The 18,525-nt window shown below is 41.8% G+C and overlaps 1 protein-coding gene across 3 annotated transcripts in view; it reads right to left on the reverse strand.

Moving 5' to 3' along the window:
• The window catches only part of INPP4B (inositol polyphosphate-4-phosphatase type II B), a 436,581-nt gene that overhangs the window by 155,871 nt on the left and 262,185 nt on the right, over positions 1 to 18,525 (reverse strand). For all 3 annotated transcript variants that reach the window (XM_084856160.1, XM_084856159.1, XM_084856161.1), the window contains exons 7-8: positions 12,538 to 12,588; positions 3,911 to 3,990 (exon numbers count right to left, since the gene is read on the reverse strand). In XM_084856160.1, coding sequence (XP_084712286.1) covers positions 3,911 to 3,990; positions 12,538 to 12,588 — 131 coding nt within the window. The remainder of the gene's footprint in view (positions 1 to 3,910; positions 3,991 to 12,537; positions 12,589 to 18,525) is intronic.

Raw genomic sequence — 18,525 nt, forward strand, 5'->3', positions numbered from 1 at the left:
TAGATACGCCTTGTTCTAATATCCATTTGACCAAATGGAAAAATGATTTGAGGAAAGAAGTTCCACAGGCAGTGTGAAATTGGATTTTGAATTCCATGCCATGAGCTGCATTATGCATGAATGTCAAAGAATTTTTTAATAAATTATTTTAGAGATTGTATTTAATACCTCAGAAGTTCACAAGAATCTATCCAGTGACAGCCAGCCATTGTGGGAGAAGTGGATCTAGCCAGGCTAATATATACATATTCTTGACCACCCTAAGGTTAGGTCAAAATTTAATTAATTAATTAATCATGGGATATGAACTTCCCCTGGATCCTATCATAGTCTTATTTGTCTGTATTGAGAACATAGTGAATACAGTTGACATTGAAATAGTAGTACACCTTTTAATTGAAGCATATATAGGGATGGATGCCACCCCCGCCCCCCCCATCTGGGTCCTCTGGGTGCTCGCTGAGACACTGCCCCAGCTCGTGCACCCCCCCACACACTCACCAAGCTGCCTACACCTACTCTGAGCATCCGCGAGCACCTGTCATTCCTGCAGTCACCATTGTGTGAAAAAATGGTAACTCGGGAACTTCCGTAAATTTAATATTGAGCACATAGCGGCTGTAAAGATCCCATCTACACAATATTACAGGGGTAAATGGCCACTATGTGCGCAAAACGAATTGTATGGAAGTTCCCAAGAGCAAGGGGGGTGCAAGCAGGGGCTGTGATTTGGTGGGTGCAGCTGGAGGCATGTGTGGGGGGGAGTCCATCAGAATTTTGGACTAAGCCAGGCACCCGCACCATCCCTAAGCATGTATGATTCTAATTAAGAGAAGAAAAAGCTTAGTGGGCTTATTTCACTGTAAAGTAAGTTCAATCTGTTTTATTAATATGTATGTATTCCATCCTGGGTCCATAAGGTAAAGAGTGGGCTATAAATTGAATAGCAGGAAAATAGAGGACATGGTTTATAGGGTTAAACTTACCAATTTAATAAGGGTAAGGGAAGGGTGGCTACAAGTGGATCCACTAAATACAAGTGGATTTGGACGGTGTTTTAATGTGTAATTTTACTGTTTTAAATTGTATTGTTGTACATCGCCGAGAGTGGCTGGGTCACTGGCCAGATGGGCGATTAAGAAATTTAATAAACAAACAAACAAACAAACAAATAATCACTTTATTGAAAGATGGAATTTGTCTGTGATGTATGTATTAGAACAACAAAGTTCAAGGTGTGACACAACCACACTTGCTATTAGGGATAATATGATTTGTTTCGCTTTTTTTCTTTTTAAACTTTGAATAGATGTTGGATAATGTATTAATTCTGTAATAATCTATTTTGTAATTTTGAATAATCAGAAATAAAGGTGAAATAATCACATATATGTAAACACTCTGAGATTATTATATCCTGCTGAGACCATAGGGTTGTTTTAAAACAGTTAGGAACATAGCAATCTAAGGAATTATGATTGCCTACCATATCCTTAAAACTAAAGGTAGGTAACAATTTCCTTCAGCCATTTGTTCCTCATAGAATCATCTGACGTAGATCACTGTTATTTCACTTATAAATGAGGAAGTGCACGTATTATACATACGACTATTCCACGTGCCACCACAGAGCTGCTCTGGCTTTCACACTATCTACCACACAAAATGAAACAAGGGGCAGTCCAGTAGACAGTGAATTCCTTGATTAGTCAATTATACATTCCAGTTTCTTGAGGCAGGGGGGAGGGGGAGTTCATGCAAAAGCCTGAACTTAATTATACTATAATATGGTGCAATTGGTCCAGATAGGGACATTGTCCCAGTTCCTTACCATTGTATAGCACCTCCTCCATCATTATGGTCCCCTTTTAAGAAGTTGTGAATTTGCAACTTTGCTCCAATTGACCACAGATCCCTGCTAATTTCTTTTTAGCAGAAGCTAAACACAGATGTTACCTGATTCCAGACTCATGTCCTGTCTCCTTTTTTGGAGCCACAAATGTTCAGCTCTGTATGGATACACATTTAAAGAAATCTCCAAAACAGAAGAAAGCACATGTACAGAGAAAACATGACTATTTGTAGAGGCAATTGCCTGGTGCAGACATAATGCTGCCAATCTCTTTACCATGATTAAGAGAGAGCAAGCGTGCTGTGTGCACTCCCTCTCTCTTCTCTCCAATATAAATTCCTTACCCTCTCTTCCTCTTGTCGGCTTTAACCATGGTTCAGAGCTATGACCAGTATCCAATAGGGCTCATCCTCAAGCGGCCCCCTACTGCTTGTGGCTGTGGTGTAGTGCTTCCAGGGGCAAGCCCCAAAACAAGCGGAAACACTAGTTTCTGCAAGGGGAAGTCGCGGAACTGGTTGTGCTGGCTGCATGTGGAAGAGCTCTATTGTGTACTGTCCACAATGTATGCTAATGCAAACCATGGTTAACCCTAACTCGGTTAGTGTTACTGCAGATATAATGCTAGGTGAACAGCTTCACTGCAGATGAAATGCTAAATCATTATTAAAGCAGACAAGATAAGGAAGTGAGGAATTCACCCCAGAGAGGAGAGAATGGATTGAAAAGAAGCCTGCAAGCCTGCAGCCTATTTCCAGTCTCTTAGGGAGCAATCCTATTGGGATAGGCGGCTGCCTCTGAACTCGGAGGCGACCGCCTATCCAATCCAGGGTGGGAGGAGTGCAGAGGGATCTTCCCCTCTGCTCTACAGCCTCCCTGCGTTCACAGCTAGATGGCCAATTTCAGCAGTCTAGCCACGGGACTTTGGAGCAGGGGTGCGGGAGGCCAGACAGTGCATAGGAAGCATCGTACTGGCACTTGCACACTCCCCGCCCCTGGGAACACCCCCTTTAGCCCCACTCCACATTGCTGTTCTGAGTGCAGAGCCCAGGCATGATCTGCACCACCTATGAGGTGGCAGGGGAAGGAGTGGGGAGGTGGTGGGAACTGAAGAATCCTATGGCTGTCTAGACATTGTCTAGCAGCCATAGGATTGTGCCATTAACCATGTTTAACAGACTGGAAGCACTGGGCACTAGTGCTAATGTAATTATGTTGTGCTAACGCAACACCAATAGCTTTGGCAGATGTGACGAGTGTTAACATAAATTGAGTTGCGCTATAGCGTTTGCTGGTATGGTGAGTTCGTCCGAAAAATCCATCATGCCAGCAAACGCTATTACCATTGTGCTATAGGTAGCTTACTATAGTGCAAAGTAATTTATGTTAGCGCTAGTACTGCAAAAGATACTGTTCGGTATGTCTACGCTGGGTTACTGAGAGATGGAACTAAAATGGAATGAAATAGATTCACTGGTCTGAATACAGCCTTAAATATCCTGTAATTAACTTAAGCTTTGTGCACTGTAAAAACAGCAGCACTTGAGATGGGCATCTGATTAGGGATGGATGGATCAGCCTATTTCTGCTTTGTGTCAGTTTTGCATGTGTTCATCTAAAAGTCCATTTGACCCCATTTCCACATTAACATGCATTTTAAAAAAATCCTTGCAAAAATGTGAATTCAAATAAAAATTTACATACAAATTTTTTCAATCCATTCTACCCTAAAATATGCATTTTATATGCATTTCATTCTGAAATACACAGTTTTGCATGCATTTTATCCTAAAATACACAATTTAAATGCATTTTGATACCTTTTTTTAGCCATGAACTGCATCACTAAATTCAAAAGAAATGTGCAATTTGAAAGAAAACTGTATTTCGATCTGTAGATCCGTCTGGGAGGTGTGGATTGGACTGATTGAACAAAATTTCCCAGTATCCCAATGCTTGATTAATCTGTAGCAATTTTGAGTTTCAAACTATAGCCAAGCAGTAGTCATGGTATAGATTTGTTAATTTGACATGATTTGTAATTAACACAAAGATACCTACCTCAGGCTAAGAGTCAATTGTTGCTCCTTTGATTTCACCAACTCGCCTACTTTAAATGTAGCACAACCCAGGAAACTTCTCTAGAATCCAAAAAGAATAAAAGAGGGGAGAGGATGAATGAGGTGAGGGAGGTGGAGAACACCTTCATTAGGTTTCATACGTTTTCATGGTTTCTTTTTCAATCCCATGCCAGCAAATCTTACCTGGGTAGCAAGAGAGAAATATTAAATACGAAACTATTTTATTGATCTATTATCCTGCAGCATGCCTTCATAGATCAGTGACACTATTATCAATAATTTGTTGAGCTGAGACAGGAACCTCTTCTTCATTAAAACAAACAGAATGACAACCTGACAAATAGCATGCTGAAAACATCCAGCTGTAAGAGAGGGTGTTTTGTTGTTTTGTGCTGTTTGTAGCATGAGGCTTTATTCTTCCTATTCATGCAATTTTTATATCACAAGTAATGTTAAATCTGAAGAATTTTATGGCTATTGTTCTTGCTGCAATAATTTCTCAGACCTGGAGGCACTATCATCCTTATTTGTCAAATAAGAGCATATTTACTTTCCAGAGCTATTTTTATGTAGCACTTAGAACATGATATAGATAGTAATGCTACATTTTACCAGTTCATCACACTGTTTGGGGCATTTATTTCCTTATTTCCAACCCAGGAAAGCCAAGTTAATTCTAGTGAAGATGCAGGGAAATATATTCATCCTAAATAGACAACACTTATGTTGATCTTATGTTGATCTTATGTTGATCTACATTTTACTATGCCTACGTGCCAACAGCAGTAATTTGCATTATTGTTCAGTGTGACAAACCAAACATACCTTTGTTTCTCCCTCATCATATTTTTCATTGTATCTTTAAAAAATTATAACAATTTTTCAGCTTTAAAAGATCACTTTAACTTCAAAAGATGTTTGTTTCTTTGATTGCAAGAGCTTTGGTATAGCACTGATCCTCTCCAGCTCCCTATGGACTGGTCCATAGACACTGTCAGGTTTGATTCTGAGCATATGGAGATAGTTAGCAGTTCAGACTCAGAATGGGAACAGCCAGAACTGGGGGAGGCATCTTCTGAGTGAGTTCGGATATAGATAGGCGTGCTTCTCTGGATCTAACACACAGATGGCTGGGCCTGAAGCCCCCACCCCACCCCTTTTCCTCTGTGAGAACCCAGGAGGAGGAGGAGGAGGAGGAGGAGGAGGAAAGTGCGGGGTGTGACCTGAGGGATGCTAGACTGCGGCGCAGAGCGAAGAGGGAAAAGTTAGAAGCGGAACTCAGGTGTTCGACCCGGTTGGCTATGCGTGAGGGTCGACGTAGGGGAGCATCACTGGAAGGGAGAGGCATCCCTTCCTAAGTTATTCTAGCCAGCAAGTTCTTGTTTCAACTGCTGGCAACATCCTAGCTCCCATTTGGATCCCTTGTTGCCATTCGTAAATGTATGAAGCAGCTGTATTCTTTTGTAGCCTGACAGTCTTCGAGGATTTGCATCTGTAAGGAACCTGACTGATAGTGAATTAAAGGCATGAGACTGAAGCCTCTCTTTTTGTGTGTGTGCATGGGGGGGGGGCAAGGGAATGTGACATACGCATAGTTTCATGTCTCACTTCCATCGTAGCCTGACTATACAATCAATTTATATGTGTTATGGACACTCCTATGCTACATCAGAACTTTCCTGATGGTGCTTTCTGAGGAAGGTTAACTCCCCTGCCCTGGCCTTTTGCACAGAGTCCTACATGGACCTAAAGAATATGCTTCTCTGGGTCAGAGGTTCATAAGCTGCCACCAAGCTGCACTATGTCCTCCCCAGTAGGGTAAGGCAAAACTGCCCCGACCAAGGTGCTGCCTGAGAGTGCTCCTCCAGCTGGCAGTTCAGTTGGGGTGGCTTTGTGACCACACATGAGAGTGCCTTCTCTGCAGTGGCCCTACACCTTTGGAACAAGTTGCCATCGAAGGTCTGTCATGCTCCGTCACTGCAGGCTTTTAACGGGAGGGCTTCTGCCCTGCAAGGTATCCAAGAAATATTTGAAATAAATAAACAATAAAATCTGTATGCACACGCACAGCAAGCCCAAGTCCTCAACTGAGGTGCCAGCTGGCAGAGCGCTCTTCCAGCCAGCATCTTACCTGGGGCGGCTTGTTGCACGTGTGCTTTCCCCAGCTGGGAGGAGCTCCAGTTGACACTTCAGCCAGGGACTGGATGTCATGGGCATGGTCCTGCCCTCTGACATCATCCAGCCCATGTTACAGTCAAAGGGAGTCCTCTGGCTCCCCACCCAAATAAGGTCCCCTGATAATTAGCTAGGCTGGCTGGGGCTTATGGGAGTTGAAGTCCAAATCATCCGGAAGGCACTAGGTTCCCATACCTGATGTAGAGGATAATGCTGAAATAGAGCCAAAAAGAAAAGATCCATATTTCCTAGTGCTGACCCTTGAGCAGGTATGTTTAACAAAACAAAAGCTCTGTACATGCTTTGTCAGTTTCTCCTTACAGATGCTTATAGATGACCTATTGTACCCAAAATGAATCATGATGTGCTTCTCCATTACAACTGCTCTCTTCATAAGTCACTGAGCCTGCCTTATCTCATTTCTTCACCCATTTGATAAGCAGCTCCTTCTTAGCCCAGAGCTAACCAGAGCTTGTAACTGGGCTACTGACTCTCAAATAGGTTGTGCAATGATACCAAGAATTATGGAGCAGGTTCATTACCTAACTAATTTATATAATAATGGCCTACTTTTTAATATGCCTACTGTTTGTTGTTGTTGTTCAGTCGCTTAGTCGTGTCCGACTCTTCGTGACCCCATCGACCATAGCACGCCAGGCCATCCTGTCCTGCGCTCTCTCCCGGAGCGTGCTCAAGTTCATATTCATTGCATCGGTGATGCTATCTAGCCATCTCATCCTGTGCCGTCCCCTTCTCCTTTTGCCTTCAGTCTTTCCCAGCATCAGGGTCTTTTCCAGAGAGTTTTCTCTTCGCATTAGGTGGCCAAAATGTTGGAGCTTCAGCTTCAGGATCTGTCCTTCCAATGAGCACTCAGGGTTGATTTCCTTTAGGATTGATTGATTTGACCTCCTTGCAGTCCAGGGGACTCGTAAGAGTCTTCTCCAGCACCACAGTTCGAAAGCATCAATTCTTCGGCGCTCAGCCTTCCTTATAGTCCAGCTCTCACAGCCATACATTACTACTGGGAAAACCATAGCTTTGATTATGTGGACCTTTGTCGGCAAGGTGATGTCTCTGCTTCTGACTATGCTGTCTAGGTTTGCTATAGCTTTCCTCCCAAGGAGCAAGCGTCTTTTAATTTCATGGCTACAGTCACCTTCTGTGGTGATCTTGGAGCCCAAGAAAGTAAAATCTGTCACTGCTTCCATTTCTTCCCCTTCTATATGCCAGGAAGTGATAGAGCCAGATGACATGATCTTCGTTTTTTTAATGTTGAGTTTCAAACCAGCTTTTGCACTCTCCTCTTTCACCCTCAACAAGAGGCTCTTTAGATCCTCTTCGCTTTCTGCCATTAGGGTAGTATCGTCTGCATATCGGAGGTTGTTGATAATTCTCCCAGCAATCTTAATTCCGACCTGTGATTCATCCAACCCGGCATTTCTCATGATGTACTCTGCATATAAGTTAAATAAGCAGGGTGACAATATGCAGCCTTGTCGTACTCCTTTCCCAATTTGGAACCACTCGGTTGTTCTATGTCTGGTTCTTACTGTTGCTTCTTGACCCTCGTACAGGTTTCTCAGGAGACAGGTAAGGTGGTCTGGTACTCCCATCACTTTAAGAATTTGCCACAGTTTGTGGTGATCCACACAATCAAAGGCTTTAGCATAGTCAATGAAGCAGAAATAGATGTTTTTCTGGAATTCTCTTGCTTTCTCCATGATGCAGCGAATGTTGGCAATTTGATCTCTAGTTCCTCTGCCTCTTCGAAACCCAGCTTGTACTTCCGGTAGTTCTCGGTTCGCATACTGCTGAAGCCTAGCTTGTAGGATTTTGAGCATCACCTTGCTGGCATGTGAAATGAGCGCAATTGTGCGGTAGTTTGAACACTCTTTGGCGTTGCCCTTCTTTGGAATTGGAATGTAAACTGATCTTTTCCAGTCTTGCGGCCATTGTTGAGTGTTCCAAATTTGTTGGCATATTGAATGCAGCACTTTAACAGCATCATCTTTTAGGATTTTAAATAGCTCAGCTGGAAGACTGTCATCTCCACTAGCTTTGTTGTTAGTAATGCTTCCTAAGGCCCACTTGACTTCACTCTCGAGGATGTCCGGCTCAAGTTCAGTGACCGCACTATCATGGCTATCAGGGACATTCAGATCTTTCCTGTATAGTTCTTCTGTGTATTCTTGCCACCTCTTCTTAATCTCATCTGCTTCTGTGAGGTCCCTGCCTTCTTTGTCCTTTATCATGCCCGTCTTTGCACAAAACGTTCCCTTGAGATCTCCAATTTTCTTGAAGAGATCTCTAGTCTTTCCCATTCTGTTGTTTTCCTCGATTTCTTTGCATTGTTCATTTAAGAAGGCCTTCTTGTCTCTCCTTGCTATTCTCTGGAACTCTGCATTCAGTTGGATATATCTTCCCCTTTCTCCCTTGCTTCTCACTTCCCTTCTTTCTTCAGCTACTTGTAAAGCCTCATCAGACAGCCACTTGGCTTTCTTGCATTTCTTTTTCTTTGGGATGGATTTCGTTGCTGCCTCCTGAACAATGTTACGGACCTCCGTCCATAGTTTCTCAGGCACTCTGTCTATCAGGTCTAATCCCTGAAATCTATTCCTCTCCTCCACTGTATATTCATCAGGGATATTATTTAGGTCATACCTGAACGGTTTAGTGGTTTTCCCTACGTTCTTCAATTTAAGCCGAAATTTTGCAACAAGAAGCTCATGATCTGAGCCACAGTCAGCTCCAGGTCTTGTTTTTACTGACTGTATGGAGCTTCTCCATCTTTGGCTGCAAAGGACATAATCAAACTGATTTCGATATTGACCATCTGGGGATGCCCATGTGTAGAGTCGTCTCTTGTGCTGTTGGAAAAGAGTGTTTGCTATGATCAGCGTGTTCTCTTGGCAAAACTCTATTAGCTTTTGTCCTGCTTCATTTTGTACACCAAGGCCATGCCTGCCTGTTATCCCGGTGATTTCTTGACTTCCTACTTTAGCATTCCAATCCCCTATGATGAAGAGGACATCTTTGTTTGGTGTTAGTTCTAGAAGGTGTTGGAGGTCTTCATAGAACCGATCAACCTCAGCTTCTTCGGCATCAGTGGTTGGGGCATAGACTTGAATTACTGTGATGTTGAATGGTTTGCCTTGGATTTGTACCGAGATCATTCTATCGTTTTTGAGATTGTACCCCAGTACTGCTTTTCCCACCCTTTTGTTGACTATGAGTGCTACTCCATTTCTTCTAAGGGATTCTTGCCCACAATAGCAGATATGATGGTCACCTGAATTAAATTCGCCCATGCCTGTCCATTTTAGTTCGCTGATTCCCAAGATGTCGATGTTCAGTCTTGCCATCTCCTGTTTGACCACCTCCAGCTTACCTTGATTAATTGATCTAACATTCCAGGTTTCTAAACAATATTGTTCTTTACAACATCGGATTTTCTTTTCACCACCAGACACATCCACAGCTGAGTGTCCTTTCGGCTTTGGCCCAGCCGCTTCACTCTTTCTGGCGCTACTTGGAAATTCCCTCTGCTCTTCCCCAGTAGTATATTGGACACCTTCCGACCTGAGGAAGGGTCCTTCCGACATGAGGGCTCATGGCCCTCCAGTGAGGCTCCTCAGCGAGAGGAGGGTACAGCAAGATACCTTTCCATGAGTTTCCTTCAAGTCATGGGTCTCAGGATCCAATTCAGTATCTCTATTAATTCACAGACTGTAAAACAGGAGTTACAGTGACTTGCTTAACAAGATTACTGAGAGAAAAGCATGATGCTAACAGTAGGCCTTGTGATACTTTCCATGGGGTTTTCTTGGCAAGAATACTGGAGTGGGTTGCCATTTCCTTCTCCAGTGGACCACATTTTGTCAGAACTCTCCGCCATGACCTGTCCGTCTTGGGTGGCCCTGCACGGCATAGCTTATGGCTTCACTGAGTTACGCAAGCCCCTTCGTGGATCACTGCCTTGTTGTGGCGAAGGGGCTTGCATAACTCAGTGAAGCCATAAGCTATGCCGTGCAGCGCCACCCAAGACAGACAGGTCATGGCGGAGAGTTCTGACAAAATGTGGTCCACTGGAGAAGGAAATGGCAACCCACTCCAGTATTCTTGCCAAGAAAACCCCATGGAAAGTATCACAAAGCCTACTGTTAGCATCATGCTTTTCTCTCAATAATCTTGTTAAGCAAGTCACTGTAACTCCTGTTTTACAGTCTGTGAATTAATAGAGATACTGAGTTGGATCCTGAGACCCATGACTTGAAGGAAACTCATGGAAAGGTATGTTGCTGTATCCTCCTCCCGCTGAGGAGCCTCACTGGAGGGCCATGAGCCCCTGCGGAATGGGACGGAATGGGGGACAGTGTTGGGGTGTGCTGGGGGAAGGGGAATTTGTCAAAATCACCCAGAAGCACCTTCCGCAAGTGGAGCTGCATTCACACACAGTGGCTCTGCTGATTTTGGCCAATTCCGCCTTCTGTTCTCCATCCCACACCATTCAGGAGGGGCCCATGACCCTTCAGAGAAGTTTTTGAGGTGTGTGCAAGGGACTGCAACAAGGAGGAGGGGGTGGGAAAGTCCACTTCTTTGCACTTCCTTCCACTCACAGATCTCAGGATCTAAGCCACTAAAAATAGTAACATTTTAATAATGTTTAGTGTTGATATAGAGCTTTACAGTGTTTGACATGTTTCATATGCATTATTTTTTTAATCCAGGGGTATACAATCCATGCCACTGCAGGGTGCTCTGAACCCCTGCCACCAATCTCCCTCCCAGTCCTGCTAATTGTACTGTCATTGTTGTGGCCATTGCCACTGCTTCTACCACTGCTGATCACTAGCCTTCTCTCCACCTCCTTTCCCAGTTATCTGTATCAGGATCATTGGGGTGCATGTACATGTGGGTATGTGAGTATATTTGTGTGCTCATGCATGTACATGTGTGTGCATGCACGCGGCCGCTGACTCCCAAGCCAGCATCATATGCAGCCCTCAGGGCTGAAAAAGTTGGGCACCTTTAGTTTAAATCTCCCAACAATCCTGGAAGATTTATCAGTATTATTATCTCCATACTGTGGTTTGGGATAGGAGGATTGAGGCTAAGAAAGGCTGGCTTGCCCCTGATTTGGAGTCCAGTCTCTTATCCACTACATATACCAGTTCCTACTTAAGGAAGAAGTTAAAGAGAATGTTACATGCACAGTTCTTGCCTTTTTCTTGGAAATCATTGCCATATGGCTGTAGTGATGCATGCCTGTCCTATAAAGCACCAAAGCAGCAACACGTTAAGAAAATATACACTCCTTCTGGCAGCATTAAATTCAGCACTCCCATGTCTCAAGCTCCCAAGTCCCACTCAAGAGAGGAGTGGAGAAGAAGTTCCTGAGGACAGGGCAATAGCAAATGGCGCATTTTTTAGCTGCACCATAATGTGTTAGCTGCGTCTGATCTTGGGGGATGGCGATGTGGGAAAAACTGGTGTGATATGAGAACAGGCCCAAAATAGGAAGGAGGCATACTGATGAAATACATTAGTATTGTTGGGAAGCTCTGCATTTTCCCCAAACCTATCCCAAAGGTGGGTATCACTATCACTACCACTATCACTATCACCACCATCATCACCATCATCATCACCACCACCACCCCTAAATTTCAATGTAGCAGGGAATCCCTTGGGGATTTTTGGCCTCCAGACTTTACCCTTCAGCTACCAATTATTTTCATAACAGGTGACTGGATAAATCCCTCTTAAGCTGCACCCATGAACTTTGTAACTTCTGAGTGTGAGAACGTGGCACTGAGCTCAGGGAATTTCATTTTTCCTAGCCAGTTCCCTATAACATTGGGCTTACAAAAGTGGTGGGTGGGTGAAGAATTCCTCAGGCATAGCACACTGCATAAACAACGCTACAGAATGTCTTGTTAGCATTTAGGGATGCAGTGGGTGAAGTTCAGGGATCAAAAAACTCTGGCACAATGTTAAGTTTGGGATGTCATTCCTGAAATAATCTCATGTGTCAGATTAAACTTCATAACCTACTCCGAAGTATATGCCAATAGCATAACATCTAGAAAGAAAGAAAGAAAGAAAGAAAGAAAGAAAGAGCAAGCAAGCAGCATTAGGCTTTACCTTCATCATTTATGAAAGTGTTTCCCTATTACACTCATCTACCAACAATCCAGACTGGTACAATTTGTGCAAAGGTATGTTAACTTGCGTGAGCTTTTTTTACTATGACAAAAAAGGTTATATATTCAGTTCTGTGGACAGGTAGTTATTTTGTACAACTTCCATTTAAAAAGGAAGTTCATAAATATCTAGTGACCAAAATGTTTAACTCAAAGACATTCTACCCCAATTCAATTTTAATTTCTAAAAAGTATTTTATATATTCAGTAATGAACTTAACTGACTTACCGCAATATCTGTCCTTGGCTCTTTGTGTTCTGCCAGGATGCTGGTTCGGACCTAGAAAAAAAAAAGTTTGTTCACTTTTTGAATATTACTTCATAGTAGGATATACGTCCTACTGCATTCTATAATTTTTCCAGATATAATTTTTAAATACTATTAACTTGTTTTGGTTAGTTGGGATTCCAACCCAAATCTGCTTGCAAAGCAACGTGTTAAATATCCCAAAACTCACTTGTTATTAAATAGTTGGTACTTATGAAAATGGTGGCCAACCTTTTTAGAAAGTGTGCCAAAACTCACACCCAGTGTATGAGATTGTGCCTCTTATTAGTGCAGGCTAGAGTAGTCCTGTACTATAACCCAGTGAGCTTTGATGTGGTTTTGTCTGCAGTCTACTAAGCTGAAGAGTAAACAAGAGCACAATGCAAGGAAAGCCATGCAGGAGTGCAAGCTTGACTCTATGCCATAGCTAGTCTGTGACCCCTCCAGCCCTTGTCCACAGGTGCCACAAATCCCAGTGGCACAGGCTGGCCACCCCACCCATTCTTTAATCATGTGAAAGCCACAGTCTTTCAATAAACATGGAAAACTGTATGATTAGGTATTTATGAATGCAAACAAATGGTATTCAAATTAACATCAGGTTTTGGCTTGTAGTAACTTGCTTTCCAATACTGAGAAATTATGTGTGTAAACTTTAACAAGGCATGTCCTTTAAAATCATTGCAAGAACCTTCCCTCTGGTTCTTAATTTCCTCTACAAATTTCAGAAAATACACACATGCGTGTCAATAAAACAATGATGATTAGCAAAGAATCACTGTTAACATTAGAAGTAAACAATTTACATCTACTACATCAACAACTACAAACACTTTTTAGTCATTTTTCACTCTTATATTTTTCATTCAGGCAATCTCTAGGACCCAACCTGCACATTACTTTAAAGACATCTAGCAGCTACAACTGTTTTTACTTTTTTAGAGCGCCGAAGAATCGATGCTTTCAAACTGTGGTGCTGGAGAAGACTCTTACAAGTCCCCTGGACCGCGAGGAGGTCAAATCAGTCAATCCTAAAGGAAATCAACCCTGACTGCTCATTGGAAGGACAGATACTGAAGCTGAAGCTCAAATATTTTGGTCACCAAATGCGAAGAGAAAAGTCACTGGAAAAAGCCCTGATGCTGGGAAGGATTGAAGGCAAAAGGAGAAGGGGATGGCAGAGGATGAGATGGCTAGATAGCATCACCGATGCAGTGAATATGAACTTGAGCACACTCCGGGAGAGAGTGGAGGACAGGAAGGCCTGGCGTGCTATGGTCCATGGGGTCACGAAGAGTTGGACACAACAACAAAGCGTGGGAAGGGCAATCTGAATTTGACCTAGTAGAGGGAGCAGGGGAGCTTTAACCCTTTGTCTCCTGCTGTGTTCCCAATCCAAATTGAGACCTTGTGTCCACAATTTATATTGCCAAATAGTGATCCATTAAAACCCAGAGAAATAGTCTGCAGACATGTCTAGAGATATGTGTCTTGAGCAAGTGTGGTAACATAGTTGTTAACTTTCATTATGTAGAGGCACATTTATAAGTATGGGTTGTAGCCAACCCGGAAACTGGTGGTGGAACAGTTTTCCCCTCCCCACTGCAGCCCCCAGGGCACTCCCCAAATTTGCACCAGAAGTTGGGGGACCCTCCAAAACAGATTTGGAAGGCGAGCAAGGGATGAAGAAGGGAGGACAGCAAGGGGAAATCCGCTTATATGACATCGGATTTAAACCTATGAAAGAAACAGAGCTCTTCAACCATTGGTTTACTTAAGTTTACATTTTTAGTCACAAGCTAACCACACTCCTAATATATGATGCAAAGCAATAAACAACTGTATATAAATACTATTAATATTTTAAACAGCATATAATACTAATATAAAATTATGTGATAGAAAGATAAATATTATCACTGTGAGAGTGAGAAATGGCTAACCTAACATTTAGGATTTGTCTCATCATAAGAAATGCTCAAGACAATGGTCACTGTAAAAATACAAGCCAACATCCAGAAGACACTGCACATCACCTGTGCCTGTGCTGGAATTTTTCTGAGTTTTCCACACAGCGGCTGAAACTCCCTCCACCTTTTCAAATTCCTTGCCTTTGGGACTTCCTCACGGAAGTTTCCTCAAGGAAACTCAGGAAAAGCAATGTTTTACACATGCCTGGCAGTTTCTCTTTGAGAGTTTTACCTGATAACTGCCTGAACAGCTTTTTAAATTATTTAAGAAGCAGCTTGGAGTGTTCTGAAGGACACTTCAGAAAAATGCCATGATACAGACTGGATGTGAGGTAGCAATGAACTTTTGAGAAGGTTTAACACTCTTGTCCTAGAGAGAAGTGACAAAATTAGCTAATATTGCATAAATGGAAAGTCAGCAGGTCTCAATAAACATTTACTACTCCTGAATGCACACATTTTTTTATGCTCTTCTCTTCAGGCAAGCTGAACAGATAAACTGACAGCTAAAGAAATAGAAAATATTGAAGCTCCTCTCAGTACTAAGAAATAGTTAGCTCATGAGAATCGATGGAGAAAGTGCATCCCTGTTGATTCTTTTGGATCTCTCAGAGGCTTCGCTACCATCAACCGTGGTATCCTGGATCACCTGAGAGAGCTAGTGGTTGGGGGCACTGCTCTGCAGTAGTTCCACTCCTTTCTCTCAGGATAGTTCCAGATGGTGTCGCTCAGGGATAGCTGTTCCTCAAAAAAGGAACTATTATGTTGAGTCCCTCAGGGCTCCATTCTATCCCCGATGCTGTTTAATAACTATATAAAACCTCTGGGAGAAATCATCAGGAGGTTTGGGGATGGGTGTTATCAGTATGCTGATTACACCCAAATCTATTTCTCTTTAACATCTTTATCCAAGGAAGGTATGACTCCTCTGAATGACTGCCTGAAGTCGGTATTGGGCTGGATGAGGGAGAACAAGCTGAAGATGAATCAAGGCAAGACAGAAGTGCTCATTGTGAAGGGTCCTAATCAGGTACTGAGGTATGTCAAACACTTCTGGATGGGGTGGCACTCCTCCTGAGGGAGCAAGTTTGTAACTTGGGGGTGCTTCTTGACCCAACCAGGGGGTTGGACTTGATGGTCATATAGACCCCTTCCAACCCTACTATTCTAAGAATCTAGGAACCCTGCTCCTGGCACCCCAGGTGGAGGCAACGGTGAGAAATGCCTGTTATCAACTTTGGCTGATATGCCAGCTATGCCCCTTCCTGGAACATGTGGACATTGTAATGGTAGTGCATGCACTGGTGACCTCTAGGCTTGATTTCTGTCATGCACTGTACTTGGGGCTGCCTCTGTATTTAGTTTGGAAACTTCAACAGGTACAAAATAAGGCAGCCAGGTTGGTCTCAGGGACATCCTGTGGAGACCATATTATACCGGTTTTAAAATCTTTACACTGGTTGCCAATTTGTTTCCAAGCAAAATATAAAGCTGGTTGTTACCTTTAAAGCCTTACATGATCTAGGTCCAAGGTACCTTAGGGAGCGCCTTCTCCCCTACATTCCAGTCTGCCATCTAAGGTCGTTTGAGGGCTCTCTGCTGTGGCTGCCTAACATGAGATTGGCAGCCACACTCAAGGGGACCTTTTCCTTTGCTGCCCCTCAGCTGTGGAATGACTTGCCAGTTGAAATGCACCTGCTGACCTCTTTGAAGCTTTTAAAGCAGGAATGAAAGATTCTGTTATGCCGGTAGGCCTTCCGTTTTTAGAACTCTTGTTCCTTTTGCTGACTCTTGTATACTGTTTTTAAGCTGTGTTGTTTTATTGTTGGATTTTTGTTGTTGTTAAATTGTTTTTAGTTCAAAATTGTTTTTAGTGATGTGTTTTTGTATATATTGTCCTTTCTAGAACACACTTAATCGACCTATTCTCATATACTGTTAACACAATAAGGTTAAGTCAAAGAAGAATGCAAAGCTACGTTTTTGAAAAGCAGTAACATACTTTATTAAGAAAATTAGTCTGATTGCTTATAATTCATCAATTAAAAAATGTTACTAGTAATCATTAAACTTAACCCAATGTTAACAAAATTTGATGGCATCCCTAAGACTGACCTCTTAATATATAATTTTGCTATGACTAAAATGATTTGAAGACCAAAAAAATAATGTGATACAACATGCTTATCCAGGGATGGTGTTCATAGCCAGTGTGGTGTAGTGGTTAGAGTGTTGGACTGGGACTCAAGAGATTTGGGTTCAAGTTCCCACTCAGCCATAAAGCTCCCTGGGTGACTTGGGGCCAGTCTCTGACTCTCAGCCTAACCTACCTCGCTGGACTGATGTGAGGATAAAATGGAGAAGAGAAGGACCATGTAAGCTGCCTTGAGCTCCTTGCAAGAGAAAAAAGGGTGGGATATAAATGCATGTATGTATGTATAAATAAATAAATACCATAAACATTAGAAACCTCTCCATCTTCTTCCTTTCCCCTTTTTCCTTGAAGGGAATTCCTTCCCAACTTTCTTCCCACCATCCATCTCCCCTCCACCCCCACCATTCCCCACTTACCTACTGTACTTCATTGCTTCCTCTGCCTTGCCCCTTGAAACTATTTCTGATTTGCCTCACACTTTTCTGGGCCATTATAATTATTACATATTACTTTTTATTTAACGTTTCATGTATTTTATCACTTAATATGATAATAACACACATATTTAAAATAATGAATATCAAATATACACATAATATAAATAAATAAAAGCTCAAAAAGGAGTACCATTTAGCAGAGAACCATAAAACCTTGATAGGACCTAGCAATAGAGAACTTATTCATGATATAAGTATTACTGGTCTCCAGGCTTGAGTTATAATTTGATATTTTTAATCAGATGTTTAAAAGGCTGTCAGTTTAACCAACGTTTACAGTGCAAACATTTTATTAAACCTTTCTAATTTTTTAAAATCTCAAATGTGTCTTCCTATGACTGGCGAAAGATATTCCAGGGTTCTTGATTTATTTTTTTTTTACTATGTGTTTAAGATGATACATCTTAAGGATAATTGTTACAAAGGAATGTTATGGAGTTTAAGGCATTTCTAAGTGAATGTCTTGTTAACAGTATTGATTACCATTTTCATGGGATTCAATGCCATTTGGAGGCTATTTGGAAACCAGTCTTTCTATAGCTTGGGGCTATGGAGAAGTGGTATCTTTTATTGAATCAAAAATGTCTCATATCTTCAAAATGTTTCTTTGTAGGTTGTTAGCCCGTTTATTCACATACAATTTCTTTCTTGAATTTCTATATTAAGAATGAGGTATATTTTTGGAAACTAGGTTTTTTTCCCCCTTTTATTTGATTATACCAATTTTTCAAAATCAGTTTTACCTCCACTAATATTATACTTCTGATTTTGAGTCATTAAAATATTTTAGGTGCATTCATATTGAGATTAAAAGTCACAGAACACGTGACTAAAATACTAGACAGTGAGGCAGTTATTACTTGCTCTAGAGAAAACACTCCCACAGCAAATTGTTTTTAAGACACATTATTTTTAATGGAACCATCACAGCAAATGGGTCAGAGGTACTGTGAAGCAGGACATCTTCACTGAAGCTTGGTTTCCATTTTGGCCTATATTAATAGAAGAAATAGGAGCTCCAGATTGCCCCCTACAGCTCCTTCTGGAGAGATATGTTACACTAGAAAGAAAAAAGGAGGGCTGGTGTAATATATATGATCATAGCTGTGCCTTTATTAATGCTCTTAATACTGGAAATAAAAAGTTGTACTCTTTAGTTGCATTCTTTTAAGTATGTTTATTTGTTTGCCAACTTAATTATATATTTATAGCACATTAATTTTAAGAATGGTGTTTTTTTCTAATATAATTCTATATTAGAATTTTTAAAGAAAAATTCTTTAAAGAATTTTTTAAAGAAGTTTTTCTTTATAATTCTAGAATATGA

This window comes from Heloderma suspectum, chromosome 5 (assembly GCF_057233095.1).
Source record: "Heloderma suspectum isolate Gila_16-S chromosome 5, 16-S_ref, whole genome shotgun sequence".
NCBI classification, from domain to species: domain Eukaryota; kingdom Metazoa; phylum Chordata; class Lepidosauria; order Squamata; family Helodermatidae; genus Heloderma; species Heloderma suspectum.